Here is a 22467-nt window from a genome sequence, read left to right on the forward strand (position 1 = left end):
CTGAGATCTGGCCACTGCACTCCAGCCTGGGCGACAGAGCGAGACTCTGTCTCAAAAAAAAAAAAAAAAGAGTGAGTGTCCTTTTCAGATTCACTTCTCATTTTCCTACTTTCTCCAGGCTGCTGCAGCAAGGGCAGATTCTGGGGGTTACAATTAGATGACAGTGACCAATATAGGAGAAGAGCTTAACCTGGGAGTCAGACAGACCTGGGCTGGAATCCTGGGTGGCCTCCTTCCTACTAATTAGCCTCTGGACAACTGATTGATTTTTCCAAATGGGATAATGTAGGAGGAGTTCATGGAAAATCCATCCATTTTGTCTTCCTGCCTGTCTTTTTCACTCTATCTAAATACCATACATAAACGGCATAAATGGTGGAAAGTCAGATTGCTTGGACAATGTGTAACAGTGAAAAGGAAGCCTAGCATGACATGCTCCATTTTGCTCCTAACCAGCTTGCTCTCATTCTCCCACTGTGATGATGTCTTTTAGGTTAACTGCTTTTGTTTATCTCTGCTTATAGGCTAAGCTAACTATGGGAGGAATTTAGTTTATAGTTTAACTAGGGCAAGGATGCTTTAAAAAGAATCCCTGAGGAGATAAGAAAGGTGTACACACAAGCAACAACGTTACATTAAAAATTTATAACAGTATTGTAACCTGACCAAGGACGAAAGTTTACCCCTGCTGTGGCTCAAATGTCTGTGGTCACCAGTCACCTTTTGACCTCAACCCCCTCCCTCTTCCCCTTTCCCTTAACATAAAAGGAACCCACATTTGCTTAAGGTGGTTCTTTTTTTTCTTTGAAATGGAGTCTCACTCTGTCGCCCAGGCTGGAGTGCAGTGGCGCTATGTTGGCTCACTGCAAGCTCTGCCTCCCGGGTTCACTCCATTCTCCTGCCTCAGCCTCCTGAGTAGCTGGGACTACAGGCGCCTGCCACCTTGCCCGGCTAGTTTTTAGTATTTTTAGTAGAGACGGGGTTTCACCGTGTTAGCCAGGATGGTCTCAATCTCCTGACCTCGTGATCCGCCTGTCTCGGCCAAGGTGGTTCTTTAGGACATGAGTCTGCTGTCTTCTCGGTTTGCTTGCTCCCCGAAATAAAGTGATCTTCCTTGCCCCAACACCTTATTGCTTGACTTATTGACTATTTTGCAGCAAGTGGTACAAGCTTTGGACTCGGTTACAAATGCGTGGAATTATGTAGAACAATAAACCATGTTTAGTATCAGTTTCATAGACTCTTACAGTAGCACAGAGATGGATCATTCTAATGTCCATAAACTCAACTGTCTTTGGAGATGAGGAGCATACGTTAGGGAGAGGAGCAGGCTGGGTCATGACAGCAAGTGGGGTGGGGACTATGGGTGGGCATGCCCTGCAGTCAGTTTCAAATTCAGAATCAGTCTATGTCAATATAGGCCCAGAGGCTGCCAGTTTTCTACCTTTAATCCAGATTCCACATTTTAAAGAAAAGAATGCCACTGATTATTAATTAAGATGACTTGTGTAAGACTGCTCCTCGACAGAACTGGCCCTCTGCACTCAGGTTTTTCTATCCTGTGTTCCTTCCCTTTCTGCCATGATTTGCCCTTTCTACTCCACGCTCTGTCATTTTGGAGGGGCAGCTTGATACAGTGGCTAGTCATGTGGTTTTGGGAGCCTGAATTTGAGTCTTGGACCTATTCCTACCAACGGCATAAGCTTGACAGGTTGTTTAACCACCTTGGACCTAAATTCACTTATATTTAAAATGGGATGATATGGTTTGGCTGTGTGCCCACCCAAATCTCATCATGCATTGTAGCTCCCATAATTCCCATGTGTTGTGGGAGGGACCTGGTGGGAGATAACTGAATCATGGGGGCGGTTTCCCCCATACTGTTCTCATGGTAGTGAATAAGTCTCGCAAGATCTGATGTGTTTATAAGGGGAAACCCCTTTTGCTTGGCTCTCATTGTCTCTTGTCTGCTGCCATGTAAGATGTGCCTTTCGCATTCTGCCATGATGGTTAGGCCTCCCCAACCACATGGAACTCTGTCCTTTAAACCTCTTTTTCTTTATAAATTATCCAGTCTCAGGTATTTCTTTATCAGCAGCATGAGAAAGGACTAATACATAGGAATAATAGCAATGGGGCATATAGAACTATAGAACTGTTGATAGGTATGAACTGAGTTAACACATGCAAAGTGTTATGAACAGTGCCTGACACACAGTAGGTACTCAGAAAGTTCCAGCTATCCTTATTTTTACCTAGTCCTCAGAATAATCCTTCTTAAGGATTATCCTTAATAATCCTTCTTAAGGATACCTGTGTTAGACAGGTATCCTTAACAATTACAATTACATTGTTTGAAAGTCATAAAACCATAAGACAGAAAATTCTGAAATTCATATTTCCTTTGAATTCAGCCTACCATCTCTTTAATTAGTCTGACTGTGACAGCTTCACTATGTGCTGATTTGGAGGCCAAAGTTTATCCTTTTTAATGATGTAGCTAATTTCAAACTGACTGGATATACTCTTCTTTTTTAAAATAGCAGATTATCTTTCTCCAGCCAGGACTTCCATCGGTTTGTGGGCAGATTGGAGAAGGGAGGATGGGCACAGCAGGAGCAGGCTGGCCCAAGTTGCCTGTGGTACACCAGGGACATCCAATGCACTTGGGCATAACAGAGACCCAGCTGCCCAGGCAGAAATTGCAAAATTTCTGGGGTTTCACCATGTTGGCTGGGCTGGTTTCGAACTCCTGACCTCAAGTGATCTGCCTGCCTCAGCCTCCCAAAGTGCTGGGATGACAGGTATGAGCCACCGCGCCCAGCCTAGCTGTAGGAAATTTTTAGTTGAGGAAGTCTATTCCAACAATGATGGCTGGACTGAAATAGGTGTGAAACATACTTACAGGTTCTCCACTTGTCCTTGGCTGGTCTAACCACCTGTTAGTCCAATCAAGATAGTCACCCAGCAGTAAAGCAGGGCTTCTGTGGCCCTTGTGGTCATCCTCTGGTCTTTTAATCTCCATAACTATTCTAAGTAGACAGAGGACTACTTTCTTTGATACACTGTAATATGAAGTGTAATTTAAGTAAATTAATCCCTTTTAAAAACACACAGCTGGAGCTCACATAGCCAATGAATTTTATTTCCATTAAAGTAATGCCCTTGGGGGTAGTGTGCTTATTCCACCAATGCTGCTTTAATTAAATCTATTTTACAATTTTCTGGGAACTATTTTCAAATGCAGTATCTGCAGTGGTGGTACTCTTCTAATTTAGAAGCTGGATTATTATTATTTTTTTAAAAACATTATTTCAGCCGGGCGCGGTGGCTCATGCCTGTAATCCTAGCACTTTGGGAGGCCAAGGCGGGCAGATCACCTGAGGTCAGGAGTTTGAGACCAGCCTGACCAGCATGGAGAAACCCCAGTTTCTACTAAAAAACACAAAATCAGCTGGGTGAGGTGGCGGATGCCTGTAATCCCAGCTACTTGGGAGGCGGAAGCAGGAGAATCACTTGAACCCTGGGAGGCAGAGGATGCCCCACTGCACTCCAGCCTGGGCAACAAGAGAGAAACTCTCTCTTGTTGTTTTGAGAAACTCTGTTTCAAAAACAAAAAAACAAAAAAACCCCACATTATTTCCAGGCAAGTTTTGTCAGAAAGGTATATGCTGCCAGGTTGGTAAATACTATTTTTGCAAAAATTGAGATTAAAAACTTGGCTATTGGGCCTGGCATGGTGGCTCACGCTGTAATCCCAGGATTTTTGGGAGGCCAAGGCAGGTGGATCACTTGAGGTCAGGAATTCAAGATCAGCCTGCTCAACATGGTGAAACCCCATCTATACTAAAAATACAAAAATTAGTCAGGCTTGGTGGCACATGCCTGTGGTCCCAGCTACTCGGGAGGCTGAGGCAGGAGAATTCCTTGAACCCCAGGAGGCGGAGGTTGCAGTGAGCCGAGATCGTACACTGTACTCCAGCCTGGACGACTGAGCGAGACTTTGTCTCAAAATAACCAAACAAATAAAAACAACAAAAAACTTAGCTGTGAGATTAAAGTTCCTGTGTGGTTTGTCAGCTCCTGAAATAATCCCTAGAAAGGAATTTAAAAAATACGTTGAGTCACGGTCTAATAACATCATATATGACCGTTAGCAACTTATTTGATAGACATCAGTTTGGATATTTAAGTTCTGTTGCACTTGTTAAACTGATCAGCGAATGTACTAACAAATCAACCAGCCCACTAGCAAAAATTTCATTCATTTGTAGACAAACTTTGGAGACTTTGCCTGGAACACAGAGGAAGTTTAGTAGGTTTCTGTCTGTGCATCTCCTGTTCCCACAGCACTCAATGGCACCCTTATATGCTACTTACTTCATCTGCAATGCACACACCTCCCCTCGCTCGCACCAGCTCAAAGGCTTCCTTTAGAAACCCCTTTGGGTACTGGACAACTCCATTCACACCCTGCAAAAGACCAGACACAGAAGACCTATAATAATAGCATCGGCCTTTCAAAGTATACAAAAAGTTAGATCATAATTATCATCAATATCATGATAGTAACACTAGCAATTTTAACAGCAGTCTACAGAACAGTTTTCACTATGGGTGAAAAGAGGAGTTATTACTCTATACCATGACTTCTGGAAAAAAGATGCAAACGTTGATTATTTTCCGAGATTAGGAAACAGTAGAATAGAGGAATTTGGTGAGACTAACGAAAGAGTTCTTTGGACAATGCAGATGTTTTTAAGCAGCTAAAAATGGCCAGGGTTTCCTCTTCTTAAGAATTTTAGGAGTTCAGTAGTTTCATCTGTCTGGTGGAAATGGAGGAGAGGGTTTTTAAAAGATCATTTGAAAGTCAGTGTCTTCTTTTTTTCAAGGAGACCAAGAGGACGAATTTAGAAAGGGACATAGTAAGCACTTATTTCATTTAGAATTCTCTAGAATGTATGAGTTAAAACTTTCTGATAATTGAAGATTCAGCTCCACTAATGTCTTAGATTCATGTACCCACTTGAATAGGTTCTGCAAAAAATCCTGCAATTGACTTGGCCACAGATGTGCTCAGCGTATCTTTGAACTGCTCAATATACTGGTCTTTAGCTTGGCAGCAGTCTGCAAAAAACAAACAACAAAGTAAAACAAACACAGCATTTGAAAATGTGAGCCTGATATCTAGAAGCATGGGGAAAAACAGGAAAGAAAAAGAAAAAAAAAAAACAACAACCAGACAGGGTAGGTCAATCAGGGATTGGGAGTGAGGATATGCATTTCTGAATGGGGAACGTTCTCTCTGAACAACTTGTACTTTGGTTCAAGAAGGGAGATTAGGATAGCCATAAAGGCATAAACAAACCACTTCAGTTCTTTCCATCTGGGGAAAAAATGTCCCGAAGTGTCATTGAGCTGGTATAGACAGCTGTTTCACCTAAGGATGCCCGTCCTCTAAAACGGGTGGATCTAATTCAAATGGAATTAGAGTGATTTAATTTATTTGAAAATAACTCTATTTCCTTTCATTGCCATTTAATCTGATGTACGGTTTTAAAGCTACAAAGTGTCTTTGTCTTTAGAGTTAGTAAATATGTTTGTAGAACAATTAGAATTCAGTTTAAAGAGAAATGTTCGAGAGCCAGGTGGCTTCCATCCATCGCAGCCCTTGGCACTTGGTCCCGTGCTTGTTTTTAACAGGCCTTTCTCCCATTAATCAGGAGGCTTTTGTGGGCAGGGACTATGCCTTGTTCATTTCTAAAATCTCTGTGGCCAAACAAGCTGTTCGGTACACTGTAGGTGGTGCTCAGTAAATGTTTAATGCATTAAGAAGGAAATATTAACAAATAGTAGAAATTATGGCTGAAGTGAGACATTGAGCAATTTTGCTTGAAGGTCTTTCTTTTTTTTTTTTTTTTTAGAGGTCTTTCTAATGGGGAAAAGCAGTAAAGTGCCCTTGTTGAAGTGATCTGTCTTTAATTCATTACTTCTCCTTTTGGCTGCATCTTACTGCTGTTAAACCCACCTGCTGAGTTTTAAATTTCAATAATCACTTTTATATTACTAGAAGACATATTTGTTTTCAAAACTTGCTTTCTTATTCTTCATGATGTTCTATCCATTTCACATATTTCCAAGCTTATATTTGATTTTCTTTGAATGTGTTAAACATATTCATATCATAGTCTATCTAATAATTCTGTTATTTGAAATCCTTGCAGATCTTTTTCTTGATTGTAGAGTTTTGTGTATTGTATGTTTATTTTTGACAAGGGGCAGTTTATTTTCCTTGGAATTTCATTTGTGAGAATTCTTTGAGACCCAGAATGAGGTAGATCCCTCCAGAGTCTATTTGAATTTGCAGCTTCCAAGCATGCAGGGCATTAGAGTCTAAGAGTCCTTTAAGTTATAAGCTTGAGGAAATGAGCGTTCACAATGCAAAGCCTTGGAGAGCCAGCCTGCAGGTGAAATTTCCGGTGGTGGTTCCTCCCTGTCCCTCCACTTCCATTCAGCACCAGAATCCTTGCAGGCCCTTTGGCCTGTGATGGGTAACGTGTTCTTGGTGGTGTATTTAATTCTAGTTGACCCATGGATGAAGAGGTGGCCCCTTGGGGGCTCCGGCTTTGTGGCAGGGGAGGGTTTCCTATAAGATCCCTTACTTTGGCTGGGCCCTGGACTTTGTCATCTCTTCCCTGCACTCCACAGAGCCATCAGCATGGAAGCTCAAGGTTACCAGGTTCAACAAATGCTCTCAGGGTCAAAGCTGCCTGCATTACCCTAATGATCTCTTTGTGTTTCTGAGAATTTGTGCTTTCTTGTATCCATGCCTTGAAGGGAATACGTTTCATTTTATCCAGAATTTTTCAGTTGTTTTCCACTGGAGAAAAGCCAGGCTATCATGTTACCAGTACCAGCTGTCCATCCAGCTCAGTTGTCTTAGTACTAACCATATCTACTTTCCCATCCTGCTTAAAGATACTAGAAACATTTCTGCCATGCTTCACCAGCTGCAAGCCTCATCACACAGACACACAGGCATGAAATCCTGTGGATGGGAGAGGACGAGAGGAGAGTGGGAAGATTTCCCAGCAGTCTTGCCCAAGCTCCAAAAGCCTACATCTGTGTGTCAAAATTGAAAGTGGGAATCACCAAGGAAGCAGGAAAGGTGAGAGAGAGAGAGAGAGAAATTCTTCTATTCTGGAATAACAAAGGTCCCAGATCAGTTGTATCCATACATGACTGAGCCTTCAGAATTTTTATCCATAACTGTTATTTGGTTCTAAACAGTACCTTGCAGTCTCTGAACTTAAACTTATATCCATAGATGACAGAAGGAGTGCAGAGAAAGATGTGGATGGGATGGAAAGCCCCAACCCAAGTGACAGTGAAAGCAGTCTGGGTCACCACCTACCATCCCAGTGCTTGCCTAGAGGCATGGATGCAGTGCTGTCTCCACGGTGCTAGACAGAAGGAATAGAAACCTTCTGCAATCACTATCAAAACTGAATTTTATACCTCAGCTCTTCATTAAAAGTGAGAAAATACTAGCTGGCCCCGAACATATTTTTAGGTTACATGTGATATTCGGAAAAGTTTAATTGACAGAGGTACCTGATATCTTTGGTTAGCTGGAGGTTGGAGGTTGAGGGTGTGAGAAAGGAAGTAATGACAAGTATATCAAGCCCTCAAAGTATGTTTTTGGCATCACTTGTGTTGTTTTGATGAGAAGAATACAGTAGACAAATAAATCTATGCCTCTAGAGACAGAAATTTCCCTTTTTTATTGGGAAAGGAAAACAGCTTCAGATGACCCTAAAAGATGGGTCAGAACTATGTTCAAGAGACATAAATTGGAAATTTAACAAGCCCATTTATAACTGGAGAAATCAAAGAGTGGAGCTTAAATTTGGGCAGAACCAAACCAAAAGGTTTTGCTTGAACCTATGCTAGACCTTTCATGACTTTTTCCCTCTCTGTCCACATGCTCAGCGATGAGAGAGTCATCGACTGTGATGAGCTTTTTACTTTATTTCACACTAGCTGCATTGGCTCATTGCTGTAACCCCAGGTTAGGCCACTTCTGCAGAGGCTTGGTGGAAAACCCCAAGGGGGTGAAGACAGGATGTTCTGTTGAATACTGCAACAGGATGGCGAAGGAAGAATTTATTCCAGCTGGTGGTACAGAAAGAGTTAAGCTGAGTGAGGAGCCAAGAAAGAACTACAATTTTTAAGAAAAACAAAAGTTGTCTTTCAAAAGAAGAAGAATGACATGATCAGTACCTGGTTTGGAACATTGTGGGGGCAGTAGGTAATGAGGATTGAATCTCATCATGGTTTACATTGGAAAGTCAGGGCCTGGAATGAACCCCTGGGGAGAAAAACCCCTGGGAGGTAGATGGAGTAGAACAAAGAAATATATCACATAAACATCTAGATTAGACTCACAAAATGGCCCCCTGCCTCTGTTGGGAGAGATGACATATTTCTGAGATGAGAAAAATCTCTACCATGGTTGGTGCCTCGATTCCTCTTAAGGTATTCCTATCAATAGGTTAAGAGGAATTGAGAACAGGCAACATCTATAGTCAAAGAACTGTACATGTTTGGATGCTTTTGTAAACATATATGAATATTCCAGTTTTACAGCAAAGACCAAACCCTTCCCAGGTCCTAAAGGCAGTGGAGGAGGCTGGGGTCCTTCTTTTGTATTCCAATCCTGTTCAAAGATTACATAAATAGTCTTGTCTATTGAAGATATGAGTTAAGAAAACAGCTGGCTGGACACGGTGGCTCACGCATGTAATCCCAGTACTTTGGGAGGCCAAGGCAGGCGGATCTCCTGAAGTCAGGAGTTTGAGACCAGCCTGGCCAACATGGTGAAACCTGGTCTCTACTAAAAATATAAAAATACAAAAATTAGCTGGGCATGGTGGCAGGCACCTGTAATCCCCGCTATTCGGGAAGCTGAGGCAGGAGAGTCACTTGAACCCAGGAGGTGGAGGTGGCAGTCAGCCAAGATCGCGCCACTGCACTCCAGCCTGGGGGACAAGGGTGAGACTTCACCTCAAAAAAAAAATAAAAATAAAAAAGAAAACAGCTGACTTCAGATATGCCAAAGACAATAGTTCAGAGCAGAAATGTACACCTGTCACTATCATTTAGCCTCTAGATGCCACTAGAGAGACCATGGACTTCTGGTATTGTCAAATTTGCTTAAGTAGTCCTATAGTAGGCCTTACAGTAGGCTTGTCTCTCTTCTATATGGAAAGAGGAACATATAGCAGGAAAAGAAGGAATGGCCACCTCTTGAGTACTTCTGTCTACTAGGCTCTGTGCTGGTGGTTTTGCAGTCAGACCAGGGTCTGGGAGGTGCATCAAACTGATTTTAGTTCTTGATGCCATACAGATACAATATTCAAATATGGCTTTACGAAGTATTGCTGTGGTCTGGTTTTCTCTACATAAACTCTCTATGCCTTATCTCATGAAGTGCTGCGATGGTGTTGGCAGCAACCAGATATTGCTGTCTCTGTTTTACAAATGAGAAAACTGAAGCAAAAGGTGAAGCTTTTACTCATAGCTGAACCATGCCAGAGCTGAGAGTGGAATCCATCTCTTGACTTCATGCAACTCCTCAGTCCTGGCCTGCAGGAAAGGAATGATTTTTCAGCTTGGGTTTATCTTGACGGCACATCAGTGTGGATGAGGATGGCTATAGGAATTGGGAGCACTGGTTTTGGAGTCAAAAGACCTGGGGTCAAATCTTAGCCTTCCAGTCTCCTCTCTATGAATCTGGCTTTCCTCATGTTTAAAGTGAAGAGTTTGATTTATAACTTTATAGCTTTACATTTCCTTCTGATTTTAAATTCCGTGAGCGTGACATCTTGGCTTGTTCCAGTACTTACTTTTTCATTCTCTTACCTCCATTTTGCTATTATGTCATCTGAATTTTAAGACGACGGTGAATTTTCTTCCTTTCAGAGCTGGTTTTTAAGACTTCTGTTTTGTATTTTTCCTCTCAACCCAGTGATTCACACTATTCCATTAAAAATCACTGGGCTGAAGCTTTTAGTTATTTCCTTCAGAACTACTAAGGAGCAGCTATTCAAAAGGTTGCGATGACAAATCGGAGGCAGGACTTGTTGATTAGCAAGGAACAGATGATGTTTCCTGCCTCCTCGCCCTCCTGTTAAGTACAGGTAAAGAATGCAAATAAAAATGTGATTGACAAATGGAAGTTCTCCTTGTGAGAAAGGCTTTGAAATTTTTGCTAGGGTTGTCAGCAGCCTGAAGGAAGGGCAGCCTTGTGTTTTGTTTGACAGATGCTCTCATTTTGGCTGGCAGTCCCTGGAGAACTTTTTGACTGGAGTTTTGAGATTCCCAAAAGCATTATTTTCCCTCCATCCATTGGGATTGGTAAATAATTCCACCCATCTTGGTTTCTTGGGGTTTTTTTTTTTTTTTTTTTGACGGAGTCTTACCTTGCCACCTAGGCTGGAGTGCAGTGGTGTTATCTCAGCTCACTGCAACCTCTGCCTCCCAGGTTCAAGTGATTCTTGAACCTCAGCCTCCTGAGTAGCTGGGATTATAGGTGCACACAACCACGCCCGGCTAATTTTTGTATTTTTAGTAGAGACAGGGTTTCACCATGTTGGCCAGGCTGGTCTCAAACTCCCGACTTCAGGTGATCTGCCTGCCTCGACCTCCCAAAGTGCTGGAATTATAGCCATGAGCTACACACCCCGCCGGGGCTTGCTCTTTCATGCAGGCTAGAGTGCAGTGGCATAATCATGAATCACAGCAGCCTCAACTTCCTCAGCTCAGGTAATCCTCCCACCTCAGCCTCCCAAGTAGCTGGGACTACAGGCATGCCACCACGTCCAGCTTGTTTCATTTTAAAATTGACACCAGAGCTATTGCTATTATAATAGAGCTAATAGAATGCCTTGAATCAAGTACCAACTGATAGTCATTTTTTTAAGCTTGGCTCTGATAGCATGAGATGCTTTTCCTATGTGGCCAGACAGATGGTCTGAGAGTGAAGTGATAGCAGGCATAAGTGTTGATTCAATGAGGAATAACTTGGTTACTTTCCAGTTTTGCTTCCTCTGGATTTTCCCTTTTCCATGTTTTCAAATTCAGTTGTTCCTTCAGGGATAGGTGTGCCTTTATTCATGTCCTTTCCAACATCCAGCCCTCCACTGGCCCCTCCCTTGCCCAGTCGGACCTGGTGCACAGCTGCACTTCCTGATTGTTTGCACTGGAGAATCTCGACAGTGGCTTCCTCCCCAAGGACCACGAAAAACATCTGGACACATTGTCTGCAAATGACAAAAGAAGGAGTGTGGCCAAACATGAACACGAGACCGCCCATTTAGGCCGCCATCAAGACAAGAGGGCTTCTTAGTTTTCCTCCCTCATTCTTCCCCCACTTAAGATGAAAACTGAATAATCTGCTTTGCAGAGATAATTTTTTTCTTAGAAATCAGCTATGTGGGCACTCTAACAAGGAAACTGATTTCAATGTTAGACTGGAAACAACTTGCTCAAGGGTGCAGTGGGTGAGGGCATCTGAAAGAATAAGAATAATTAGGTATCTGATTCTGATGCTGAAAAGGTGGGTACAGTAAGTGGGAACAGAAGGTGACTACAGTGATGACTTCATAGAAATTTTGTGCATTCAAGATTCTCAGAGCTTTGCAGTTTACTTGATTTTATTTAAAAGCAAAATAAATTTTAAAACCCTGTCATTAATTATTACTCAGACTCGGAAGGCTTTTCTAATGGTGTCCTCAAGTGCTCTCCGATTCAATTAGGTCAAATTGAGCCCCTGATTAATGACAGGCTTTATATTAGTTTCTACTCCTTATACCAGGAAAACCTGATCAACTACTTCACATACCCAGCAGTCTTTAAAGAAACAAGAGAAAAATCTCCAAACTCACTGGTTGGCAACCTGTCCCACCAGGGAGTTCCATCTTGTAGGTCCCTACATTTGTCAAACCAAGTGTGTAAGGACTGCCTCCATGGTAGGCTCCTCTGCAGAAAAGAAACAACAGGAGGATTGAGTCAAGTTCCTGGTCCACTGAGTAGAACAAAAGAGAAAATCCAGGAAGGCCATGAAGATGAAATAGAATATAATTCACATCCACCTCTGATTTCTAAGAACACATCTAAGCCTACGTCAGGTGAATGTACTTAATAGTCTTTTCTAACTGTTGTTAGAAAACATAGATTTGAAACTGTGAAAGGAATTTTGGAGAACATTTGTCCAAGACCTCCAGTCTTAGGACCTGCCCTACTCTATTACTCCATAGTAATGAGACTCATCTTTTAGCAACATACCAGAAATTACATGTTCGATGAATACCAGTCTTCGAAGTAGTCGCCTTGGGAAGCCAAATATTTTTTCCTGTGATATATCTGTTGTTCAATATCTTTAGGGACTTACACACCTTATAAATTACCTTATTCTCCATCTAAGAAACATAGGTTTTGTTTCTTTTGAACCTGAAACAGTTATGTTTAGTATAAATGCTCCTAATCATGAGTGTCAGCTTCAAATAAGTTTTAACAATTTCACATACCAAAATCACCTTTAAACAAGGATTTTGGACTATTAAGACTATTCAAAAGAATGGTTGTATTAGGTCAGTGCAAAAGTGATTGTGGTTTTTGCCATTACTTTTAATGGCAGAAATCTCAATCACTTTTGCACCGACCTAATATATCTTGAAAAAGGAGACACAATGTGTGTTGAACCCTGGTAGTACTGGTAGTACTGTGGTAGAACCCTGGTAGTACTGTGACTACTTAATACTTACATGGGCATACACATTCTGGAATGTTATTTAGGTAATACATTAATCACAATTCTTTATTGCCATATTCCTGATTCCTGTAATAACTGCATGTTCATTTGATAGGGAATGTGCAGTATTGAATGTGCTATCATAAGGATTAAATAAAACCTTCTTTTGAATTCACACAGAAATTATGACCAGACAGGTTAAAAATACCACTGTTTCTTCATTCCATCAACTTTTACCATAAGTCACTCCTATCTTTTACATTAACTTTCATGAGTCTGTTTAAATGTGCTGTGTACAATTACTCAAGGAAGGTAACTTGAGCAAAATGCTTAGTTTTCTATTATTTTTAGTGCTAATATAGCCATGAAGGGTTTATTAATTAATCTGTTATCAGTGCTCAAAAGTCACTGGAAGAAGCAGAAATATACAGGGTTATATGTGCATCCTCTGAACTTAAGGAGAATAAAGGGTGAAAAACGGGTGCAGCTAGCACTACGAAATAAGCAGACAGCTCCTTATCATAAGCAGAAATTAAAACGGGCCAGTATTTTTTGGTAGAGCCTTGATCTTCTAAGGTGGGGAACAGTCCTTTACTGCTTGATATACGGTGCGGTCCCTGCCACATCTTCAACGTTAAAAAACTGTCAAGTGGGTTTCTCTTTAATTCCACAGGAGGATCTATGACATAATGAGGACTTCAAGCTGTTTGTGACCAGTTGGGGCCCCCTCTCTTGTATAAGGCTAACTTGAATGCAGTTATCCTGTTATAAAATTCAATTGACCAATCCTTCCTTAAAACTTAACAATTAGAAAAATATTCCCGAGAAAACCTCTCTCCCACTCCATGCTAATGTAAAGATACACATTAAGAATGGGGGTAAGTCAGTGTTCCTAAAGTTGAATATTCCAAGTTGTGATTACCTGAAAGAAATGATGTCTATGTTGTTTGAGTGCGCCCTGGCCATCAGCATGGCCAGCTCATTGGCTTCTGAGCCACTGTTCACGAAGAAAATGACCTAGAGAGGAAAGGAAGACATGTGGCCTCATTCCTTATTACCCATTCATTTAAAATTGCTAAAGGGCACGTGTCCAGTCCCTGAGTATTAAGGAGAGTTCCCTTCATATGAGCTCGGATTACCCAGCAGTTCCACCATTTAACCACCGTATGGATTCCATAGCCTTTCCTCCAGTAGCCGCTAAGTGCTAGACGTACAAAAATGGCTAAGAGATTGTCTCCGCTGTGGAACATTCCGGGCTTTCACTGGCTTTATTTGATGGTCTGCAAAATGCCAAGAGAGGAGACTTGCTGAGGGGCACACAGCAGTGAGTAGCTGAGAGATTCAAAGATTGGGTTTCTTGGCTCCTGACCCTAACCCACTCACCTGATTCTAAAGGCTTGGAACAAGACAGGACCTCTGACCCTGCAACTCCAGGGGTTGTCCCAGCCTGACTGTGTTGTGTGTGTGAATGTTGAAAAAACAAGTGAACAAGCTGGGTGTGGTGGCTCAGGCCTATAATCCCAGCATTCTGGGAGGTTGAGGAGGGCAGATCACTTGAGGTCAGGAGTTTGAGACCAGCCTGGCCAGCACGGTGAAACCCCATCTCTAGTAAAAATACAAAAATTAGCCAGGTGTGGTGGTGGGCACCTGTAATCCCAGCTACTTGGGAGGCTGAGGCAGGAGAATCGCTTGAACCTGGGAGGCAGAGGTTGCAGTGAGCCGAGATTGCACTATTGCACTCCAGCCTGGGTGACAGAATGAGATTCTGTCTCAAAAAAAAAAAAAAAGAGAAAAAACAAGTAAACAAAAAATGCAGCTCAGCCTGGACGAAAGAATGGGGAGAAGGAAAGCGAACTGTGCCCTCCAGACTCAGGGACTGGAAGACATGTGTTTGTGACTCTGCTGACTCTCTGCTTCTGCTCTTCCATGAACATCTGGGGCTAAACTGAGGCTGCAGTTCTTCCAGGTTTCTTCATCTACTCTAGGTAATGTAGACAACATGGTAAAATAATAATAGCTAACACTCGAGACTAAGTGCTGTTCTAGGTTCTTCATATGTATTAACTCATTTAATGCCTAATTGCAAATCTTGGCCAACATTCTAACTTCTCAGTTCAGTTTAAAATATCAGTCATTTCAGATGCAGAAAAACAGCTCATGTAGAAAAAAAATCTAAGTGTGTTTTAGACCAAATGAACCAAATAGCATTTATTAAAAATGGTTTCACTCTTTGTAAAAGAAATGCAAATAACTTTGCAGAAAGGCTAAGGAGCAATGAGATAAAAACCTCTTGAGGACATTGAAGAGAACATCAACAGGCCTATGGCTCCTGGGAAATGATTTCTGCGAAGATATGTTGAGGAGAGCAACCAAAGAGAGACAGAGGCTCAGAGGTGACACAAGGGAACACTGGCTTGTTTCACCAGCAATTCATAAATTCCCTTCTGTCTGATTGCTTTCAGATGTAGCTATCAGATCACCACTACAGATGTTCAATGTACAGACTGAATTCCCTGCCCATGTTCCTGCTTCCTAGGGCAGCTCCCCTGGAATCATAAGACTCCTGTCCCTTTGAGCTGGGAGCATCGTACCTTTTTTTCTCCCCATAACATTCAGCTCCTGTAGGAAGAACATTGTACCTTAAGAGGCTCAGGAAGAAGTGCGGCAAGCTTCTCTGCATATTCATGCATTGGAGGGTGGAAGAAGACAGTGCTTGTATGCCACAGGCGGCCGAGTTGCTTTTGTGCCACTGCATTCACCTTCCTGGATAAGCAGTAGAGCAGTTACCTGCACTGCGTGTCACGCCCCTCCGGCACACACACTGGTCATTGGACCCGAACGTACTGTTTTTTCTCAAAGAGTTTCAAGAGGCAGATTTTATTTACATGTGAGAATAAACTCCTTTAACCACTACAGGTGTCCAGAAATGGGACGTGTTGCCTCAAAAGGTAATGAATTCCTCTCCAAGAGCAGGGTTCAAAAGAAGACTCAATGATTACAGGGATTTTAGAAAAGAAATACCTAGTTTAAGAGGAAGTTTGGGTTTAGAATTTCTTCTAACTATGCTTTCTTATTAGCCATCCTTTGAAGAGTTTGGAAAAAGAGATGACTAGTTGTAAGCCTGAATCCTTTCCATTTTGTTTTTCTAAAGAAGAATAGATTCATCAAGCACATGTATGCAAGATCAACAGTTCTTCCCTCCCTCCCTTCCTTCCTCTCTTTCTCCCTTCCTCCCCTCCTTCTTTCTTTCTTAAGGGATGGGTTCTCACTGTGTTGCCTAGGCTGGAGTGTGGTGGCTATTCACAGGCACAATCAAAGTGCACTGCAATCTCCAATTCCTGGGCTCAAGAGATCCTCCTGTCTCAACCTCCCAAGTCACTGGGACTGCAGGTGCATGCTACCACGTCAGACTAAGATTAACAGTTTTTCTGCACGGAGATTCTAATATCTGAGTCTGAACAGTGGTTAGTGTGGATGAACATTTTGTAACTATAAAGCCACATTCTTTGAAGGATTGGGCCAACCTTACGCGATTAGAAGTTTCATACTGAGAGATAATAGGGACTAAGGATGATAGATTTGTGGAACTTGACTTAGCTTTGAAAACACAAGCCAAGATGCCTGAACTTGCTGTAAAGAACATTAATTGCTAAAGTTTGTTACATACCAATTTTATTTGTTATTAATATCTTTCACATCAGAAGAAATCAATCCAGTGGGTAAATATTTTGAGAAATTATACAGATGTCTTTACTGTAGGACATTTAGTACCTATAATAGACTAGTGTACACTATTTCTCTTCAGAAAGGAGAAATAGTTTAAAGTGTTTCCCAAACTTATTTTCTCATGGGACCCTTTTCCACGGAAACTCCTGTGATCAATGTTCCATGAAACTCACTTTAGAAAATTGTAGAGTATCAGTAAATTCTTGAAAAGAAGAGACACTTGACAAAAACATTGTTTAGTAAAATAAATGAAAGTCACAGGAGGGGGAAAAAAGATGGCTTCCCATTTCCAGGGAAGACTGTCAATGTTATTGGGAAGATTCAATGAGAATGTTTGAACTCATTTTCTATTCCATTTTCTCTACTTCTTTCGTGTATGTTTGTCGTATGTTTGAAATTGCATCTGACATTTATTTTGGATACTTCTCGTGACTTTGCACGGGACTAGGGCCTCCTGATCATGAAAGAGTGTAGGAGAAGTGAAGGGGAGGAAAAGATGAGGGCTGGAACCCTGAGGCACACTCACTTCTTACCTCCTGACAGCTGTGTGAGGGGGGACTCTTGGCCTCCTGCTTTGACGGAAGGTCCCACACCTATTCGGTTTGTTTTAGACTTGCTGCTTTATTGCTTTCCCCTAACTTAGTGTGAGGTTGCATTGGTCAGATTATTAAAAGAAAGAGAGAACAGACATGAAATGAGAGCACTGCATGGAACCCAAGAATACTCCAAGGGTATCTGTGTGGGCGAGTGTACCGTCATCACTGCAGATAATCTCTAGATTAATTGATTCATACATTTCCAGGTAAATTTCCAGCTAGAATTGCATATGTCTCTTATCATTCTTCTCTTCCTCTTCCATCTCTCAGAGGCCATGGAAAAGATTCCCCAGGCTAGAAGCTATTTCTCATCTCTCGTCATCCCTCGCCTGACAAGCCCGTCATGTGTTTCTCTGAGAGCCACCTGCCTTTCCCTTCCCTTCCTTTCCCTGAATGCACCCCTCTCTTTGGAAAGCTGTTGCTAATGAGAAACACACACAGCAAGACTCCAGTCACATGGTACACGCCACACTACATGTGACATGAAAATAACAAAATCTTGCATTGTCAAGAAAAGGAAAAGTAGAGTGTCAAGATTTTGTACTCAGGAAATAGAAGGGAGTGTGTCAGCCACAATCTGTCATAGATATTTTTTAACCAAGATAAGCAAATCAAGAGTTCGGAATCACTAGCATAATTGTTTTCCATGCATTCTTTTGCAACAAAAATCCCCAGATTTTAAGGATACTCACGGGTGGCAGTGGCCAACACTGACAGTAACAATCCCGGAAAAGAAATCCAGGTATCTGTTTCCCTCAGCATCAAAGAGCCACTCCATGTGCCCCTGGTGGAGGAGCAGGGGTTTCTGGAAATATGCCGTCACCACAGGAGATAGGTGTTCCTTGTGGATTTCCAGGACACGGTTGTAGCCAAGGGACTGTAGATAAACAAGATTTAAACTCGCACACTTCTTAGAAGGTCAATGGCAGTCAATCTATGAGTAATAGTGCCCAGTTTCTCTAGTGGATGGAGCAGAGGGCTGCTAGCCTGTAGAGGCTCAAAAGTGGGTGTACTTACCCAATATCATCCTTGCAAGAAATTAAAGCCTTTTCTTTTAAGGAGGTGAATTATTCTTTGTAGGCTTTCAATCTCTTTCTAGAAAAGGGCTGGAATTTCTATCTATCAATGAAAAGCCTTGGCTTTGAGTTGATTTTAACTACGAAAAAAATAGACTTTGGAAGTAAATGTCTGAACTAATAAGCAATTAGTCTGAACTAATAAGTCATTTTTGTTGTGGTAGTGTTTTAAAAAATAAAAATACAGTGAAGTGCTAGTCATGTGTGTATCCTTAATTATAAAATATCTCTCCTGTACTTCTCTTCTTTGTGGATCCCTCATGAGCACCTATTGATTCTACAATTTCTAACCTGTAAGTATCATGTAGAATAAAGGAGTTGCTGTGTGTGTGTGTGCATGCACATGTGCATGCATGAGAGAGAGAGAGAGAGAGAGAGAGAGAGAGAGAGAGAGAGAGAGAGAGAGAAATAAAGAAAGAAAGAAAAAAAGAAAGAAAGAAACAGAAAGAAAGAAAGAGAGAGAAAGTGAGAGAGAAAATGCCAGCTCAATCTTTATTAGCCTGAGAACAAAAATATAACTATAATTTTGGCTGGAGGGCTCAGGAAGGTCAGATGGCCACATGAGTCAGTTAAAACAGGAGCAACATTTACTTTAAAGCCAATGTGTGTGATGTGTGTGTATCTCCCTGCAATACATATATTAATTATCATGTATAGTGTGTTTCTTGTACTCTCTTTCTTTGCCTCTGTCTCTGTCTCTATCTCTCACACACGGACACCAATTTATATACTAACATTAAGGGAGTAAGAGGGTTTCAGATGCTTCCAATGACTTAGAGGTACAATATCTGGAATGAGATAGTTTAGTGGCAAGCAGGGCTATTTTTGTGTCATTCTTAAGGAAACAATCAATTGAGACCTCCCCAGAGAAACTACCTCTTTGAGTTCTTAAAGTGTTCTTAAAGCCCCGAATCTTACCTGGTATCTTTCAGGCTTGAAGTCACATGGAGGCATTCTGGGCCTTGTATGAAGACTGAGCTTGGTTACTGATGTCCAGGAAGCACCTACCGAAAGTGAAGTGAGTTAGAATCCTCAACTAAGCATGACATAGGCCTGTTGGTGAAAGTCACCTATAGTTATCCAAATAAAACTGCTTAGACAATTTTGTTTATTTCTTAGTTAAAACGTCATGTAAATCAGCTTTTAGTTTGGATTTAAAAACTGAGTATCTCAATAATGAGTTTTCTGGAGGAAAAAAAGATAGTTCTTCTCAAATCTAGTCTGGAAAAACAATTTGCTGCAGTCCCTCACAAGCTTGGGAAGCTCAGTTTAGGCAAACTGCCCGTGTTACCCTCACCATGTTGATTCTCTCATCAGTAGGCAAAACTTCTGCCAGTGTAATGTGTTGTTGGAGTCCATCCTCTGTTAATAGAGGTGCTTTTCAGGCTTCAAGCTGCCTAGTGCCGGAATTCTAGTGTTTAGTCAGTGCCTGGTACCTGGTTAGCTGTCAGTACACATGGAATTAATGACTGTTTGACTATTCTTGTAGGGAATGAGGAGAGGCAGGTATTAGACAATAAACTAGACTAATAAACACAGGCAAATAGACCCAGAAGACAAAACCTCCCCCACTCCAAAAAAAAAAGAAAAACGGCTACCAACACAAGGCTGTGACAAAACAAGGATAAGCTGAACCAGATTCATTAAATATTTGGAGCTAGGAGGGACCTTACATTTGTGTGTGTGAGTGTGTGTGTGTGTGTGTGTGTGTCAAAATGCATACTTTATAGATAAGGAAACCAGCATAAAGTGGTAAATTAATCTGTTCAAGGCTATCAAGCTAGTGAGGTGAAGAACGAGAACCAAATTCCTCTGACTTCTAGCCCAGGGGACTGTTTTGCTCATTCCTCAGCCATTTCCACCCTTCCCTGACAGCACAGATTTTGGCCCCTCTGCAGCAGTGGGATGGAATAATGGAATCAGAACGTTAGAGCTGGAAGAGGTTTCTAGAGAACTTACAAGTACTCCTAGGAAAGATGCTCCTAATTTTGAAGACTAAAGGTCACCATTAAGATAGTTTTACAGGTGGAGAGAGCTGAGGAAATTATGTCTCTTTCTCAGCCTGAAGGTTTGAATGCAAGAAAGAAATGTTAGTATTTTGTGTGGTTATGAAGTCACAGTCCTGAGAAACATAATGAACAATTGTGTGTTTAAATGAAGATGGAAAGTAACAGCTCTGAATATATCTTCTTTCAAAGAGATTCCATTCACTTTTCTGCTCTAAGTAATCACTAATGTCATTAATTTGCTCTTACTTTAAAAGCAAGTGACTTTTGATTTTCATGCATAGAAAGGACCAAAAAATTTGATAGCTTCAGTTTTCTGAGAATTTCACCTTTTAAAAAGCTTTTCATTGTGTCTCTCTGCATTAGCTTCTGAGATGGAACAAAACTTCTGAGTGTTTCTAAGAATTCAAAAATCCTTTCATTTCTTCAGTCTCATTTTTCTGTCTGCAAAATTGGAGTTGCCCATTGAGGAGGTTGTAGGCTCTCTTGACTCCAAGGTTATAGGATTTACGAAAGTAGGCTAGAGGGGGAAGGGAGTTGGAGAGAAAGACTTGATAAAGAAAAGCTTGAATTTTAAACAGTGAAGGCAGGTTTATTTATTCATTTATTCACAGAAGTGATAAGCATATGATGGCGGAGTGAGGGCTTCAAATGAAATACATGAAATTCTGCAAGGAAGAAAGAAGACGAAGAAAGAGAAGAAGGGAGAAAGGAAGAAGAAAAAGGAAGGAAGAAATAGAGAGTAACGAGCAAGTAGGAGAAATATAATAGGGGTCAGTAAGTGAAATAAATCTGGATAATACCTCCAAATCTATTGACTGTCATATCACCCCTCTTAATAAATAACTAAAACTCAAAAATAATAGTAATAATGTTGATATTTGATGGACAGAAATAAATGAAACTGCTTTGGTTTTTATTATTTTCCAGAAAAAAATTAAAATCTAATTATCTAGATAATTGCATGCATTCTTTATTCAAAATAGCCTGGGTTTTGAGGATGATGTAAGAGTTGAGTGTTCATAAAGCTTTTTGGGGGCTCCTGGAGATTGTGTATGTGTGTATATGCATATGCATACCTGTATGTGTGTGTGTGTGTGTGTGTGTGTGAGAAAGAGAGAGAGATGGAGGTAGAGGGGAAGGAATGAATGAGATTAGGATTAATAAAACTATATCCAAGGTCTATTTGTGAATAGGTATTTGTTTTGTTTTGTCTCATTGTTTTAACTAATCGGATAGTGTCTTTTTAGGCTAAACAGATGACAGCTAATGATTTTCATACAATTCATCAATTTTCACTTCAATTCACATGAGCAACTCAAGACATTGAAAGATGGAATTCAATTTGGAGAACAGCATCGCTTTTGCATAATAAATGCCAAGTGGGTAACTAGCAAGCTTTCATTTCCCAGCTGCCTAATTCTCAGAGTTCTATAGTTTACAGGTCACCGTAACTTTGTTTTCTTTCCCCAAAATCATGATGTCAAATGACAAAAACTGTTGAGCAAAGTAAGTGAGAAAAATCAATCTTTTTTGGCATTTGGAAACTCTTGGGAAAATTCTCTTTGTAATGATAAAGAGTTTTTCAGTATTCACAACCAGTTTTCAGCCCAGAGGGAGTATTTATTAAGGGCTTCCTCACCCTTTAAAATGAAAAAAAGATTCTAAAATATTTGAAAATATGCAGTGGACACAGTGTGATTTATTAAAATGCTAATTATTATTATTATTATTGAGCCAGAGTCTGGCTCTCTTGCCCAATGCTCATATAATGTGTTAAAATAACGACATGCTATCTCTACTGCAATAATTTTAAAAATCAAAGGAAAGCATTCAAAATAAAGTATGGCTTTAATTTACAGATGCCCAGGGATGATTTCTTTTTTTTCCTTTTTTGAGACAAGGTCTCTGTCTGTCAAACAGGCTGGAGTACAGTGCTGTGATCGTGGCTTACTGTAGCCTCGACATCCCAGGCTCAAACTATTCTCCCACCTCAGCCTCTTGAGTAGCTGGAACCATAAGCACATGCCACCATGCCCAGCTATTTTCCTTTTTCTACTTTTAATAGACATGGGGTCTTACATGGAGTGCAGTGGTGGGATCTCTGCTCATTGCAACTTGTACCTCCCAGGCTCAAGCAGTCCTCCTGTCTCAGCCTCCCTAGTAGCTAGAACCACAGGTGCATGCCACCACACCCGGCTAATGTTTTGTATTTTTAGTAGAGACCGGGTTTCTCCAGGTTGCCCAGG

General features: G+C 41.2%; 1 protein-coding gene across 2 annotated transcripts in view; it reads right to left on the reverse strand.

Annotated features, from left to right (window-relative positions):
• Window positions 1-22467, reverse strand: part of AGXT2 (alanine--glyoxylate aminotransferase 2) — a 43905-nt gene that overhangs the window by 17726 nt on the left and 3712 nt on the right. Inside the window, exons 2-9 of one of the 2 annotated variants that reach the window (XM_011944339.1) lie at window positions 19131-19216; window positions 17829-18013; window positions 15454-15577; window positions 13737-13831; window positions 11949-12042; window positions 11231-11324; window positions 5027-5127; window positions 4381-4473 (exon numbers count right to left, since the gene is read on the reverse strand). In XM_011944339.1, the coding sequence (XP_011799729.1) occupies window positions 4381-4473; window positions 5027-5127; window positions 11231-11324; window positions 11949-12042; window positions 13737-13831; window positions 15454-15577; window positions 17829-18013; window positions 19131-19216 (872 nt within the window). Of the gene's footprint in view, window positions 1-4380; window positions 4474-5026; window positions 5128-11230; window positions 11325-11948; window positions 12043-13736; window positions 13832-15453; window positions 15578-17828; window positions 18014-19130; window positions 19220-22467 lie in introns of both variants that reach the window. The other variant, XM_011944338.1, reaches the window with a different exon arrangement.

Source organism: Colobus angolensis, unplaced genomic scaffold (assembly GCF_000951035.1).
Source record: "Colobus angolensis palliatus isolate OR3802 unplaced genomic scaffold, Cang.pa_1.0 Scaffold230, whole genome shotgun sequence".
NCBI classification, from domain to species: Eukaryota; Metazoa; Chordata; class Mammalia; order Primates; family Cercopithecidae; genus Colobus; species Colobus angolensis.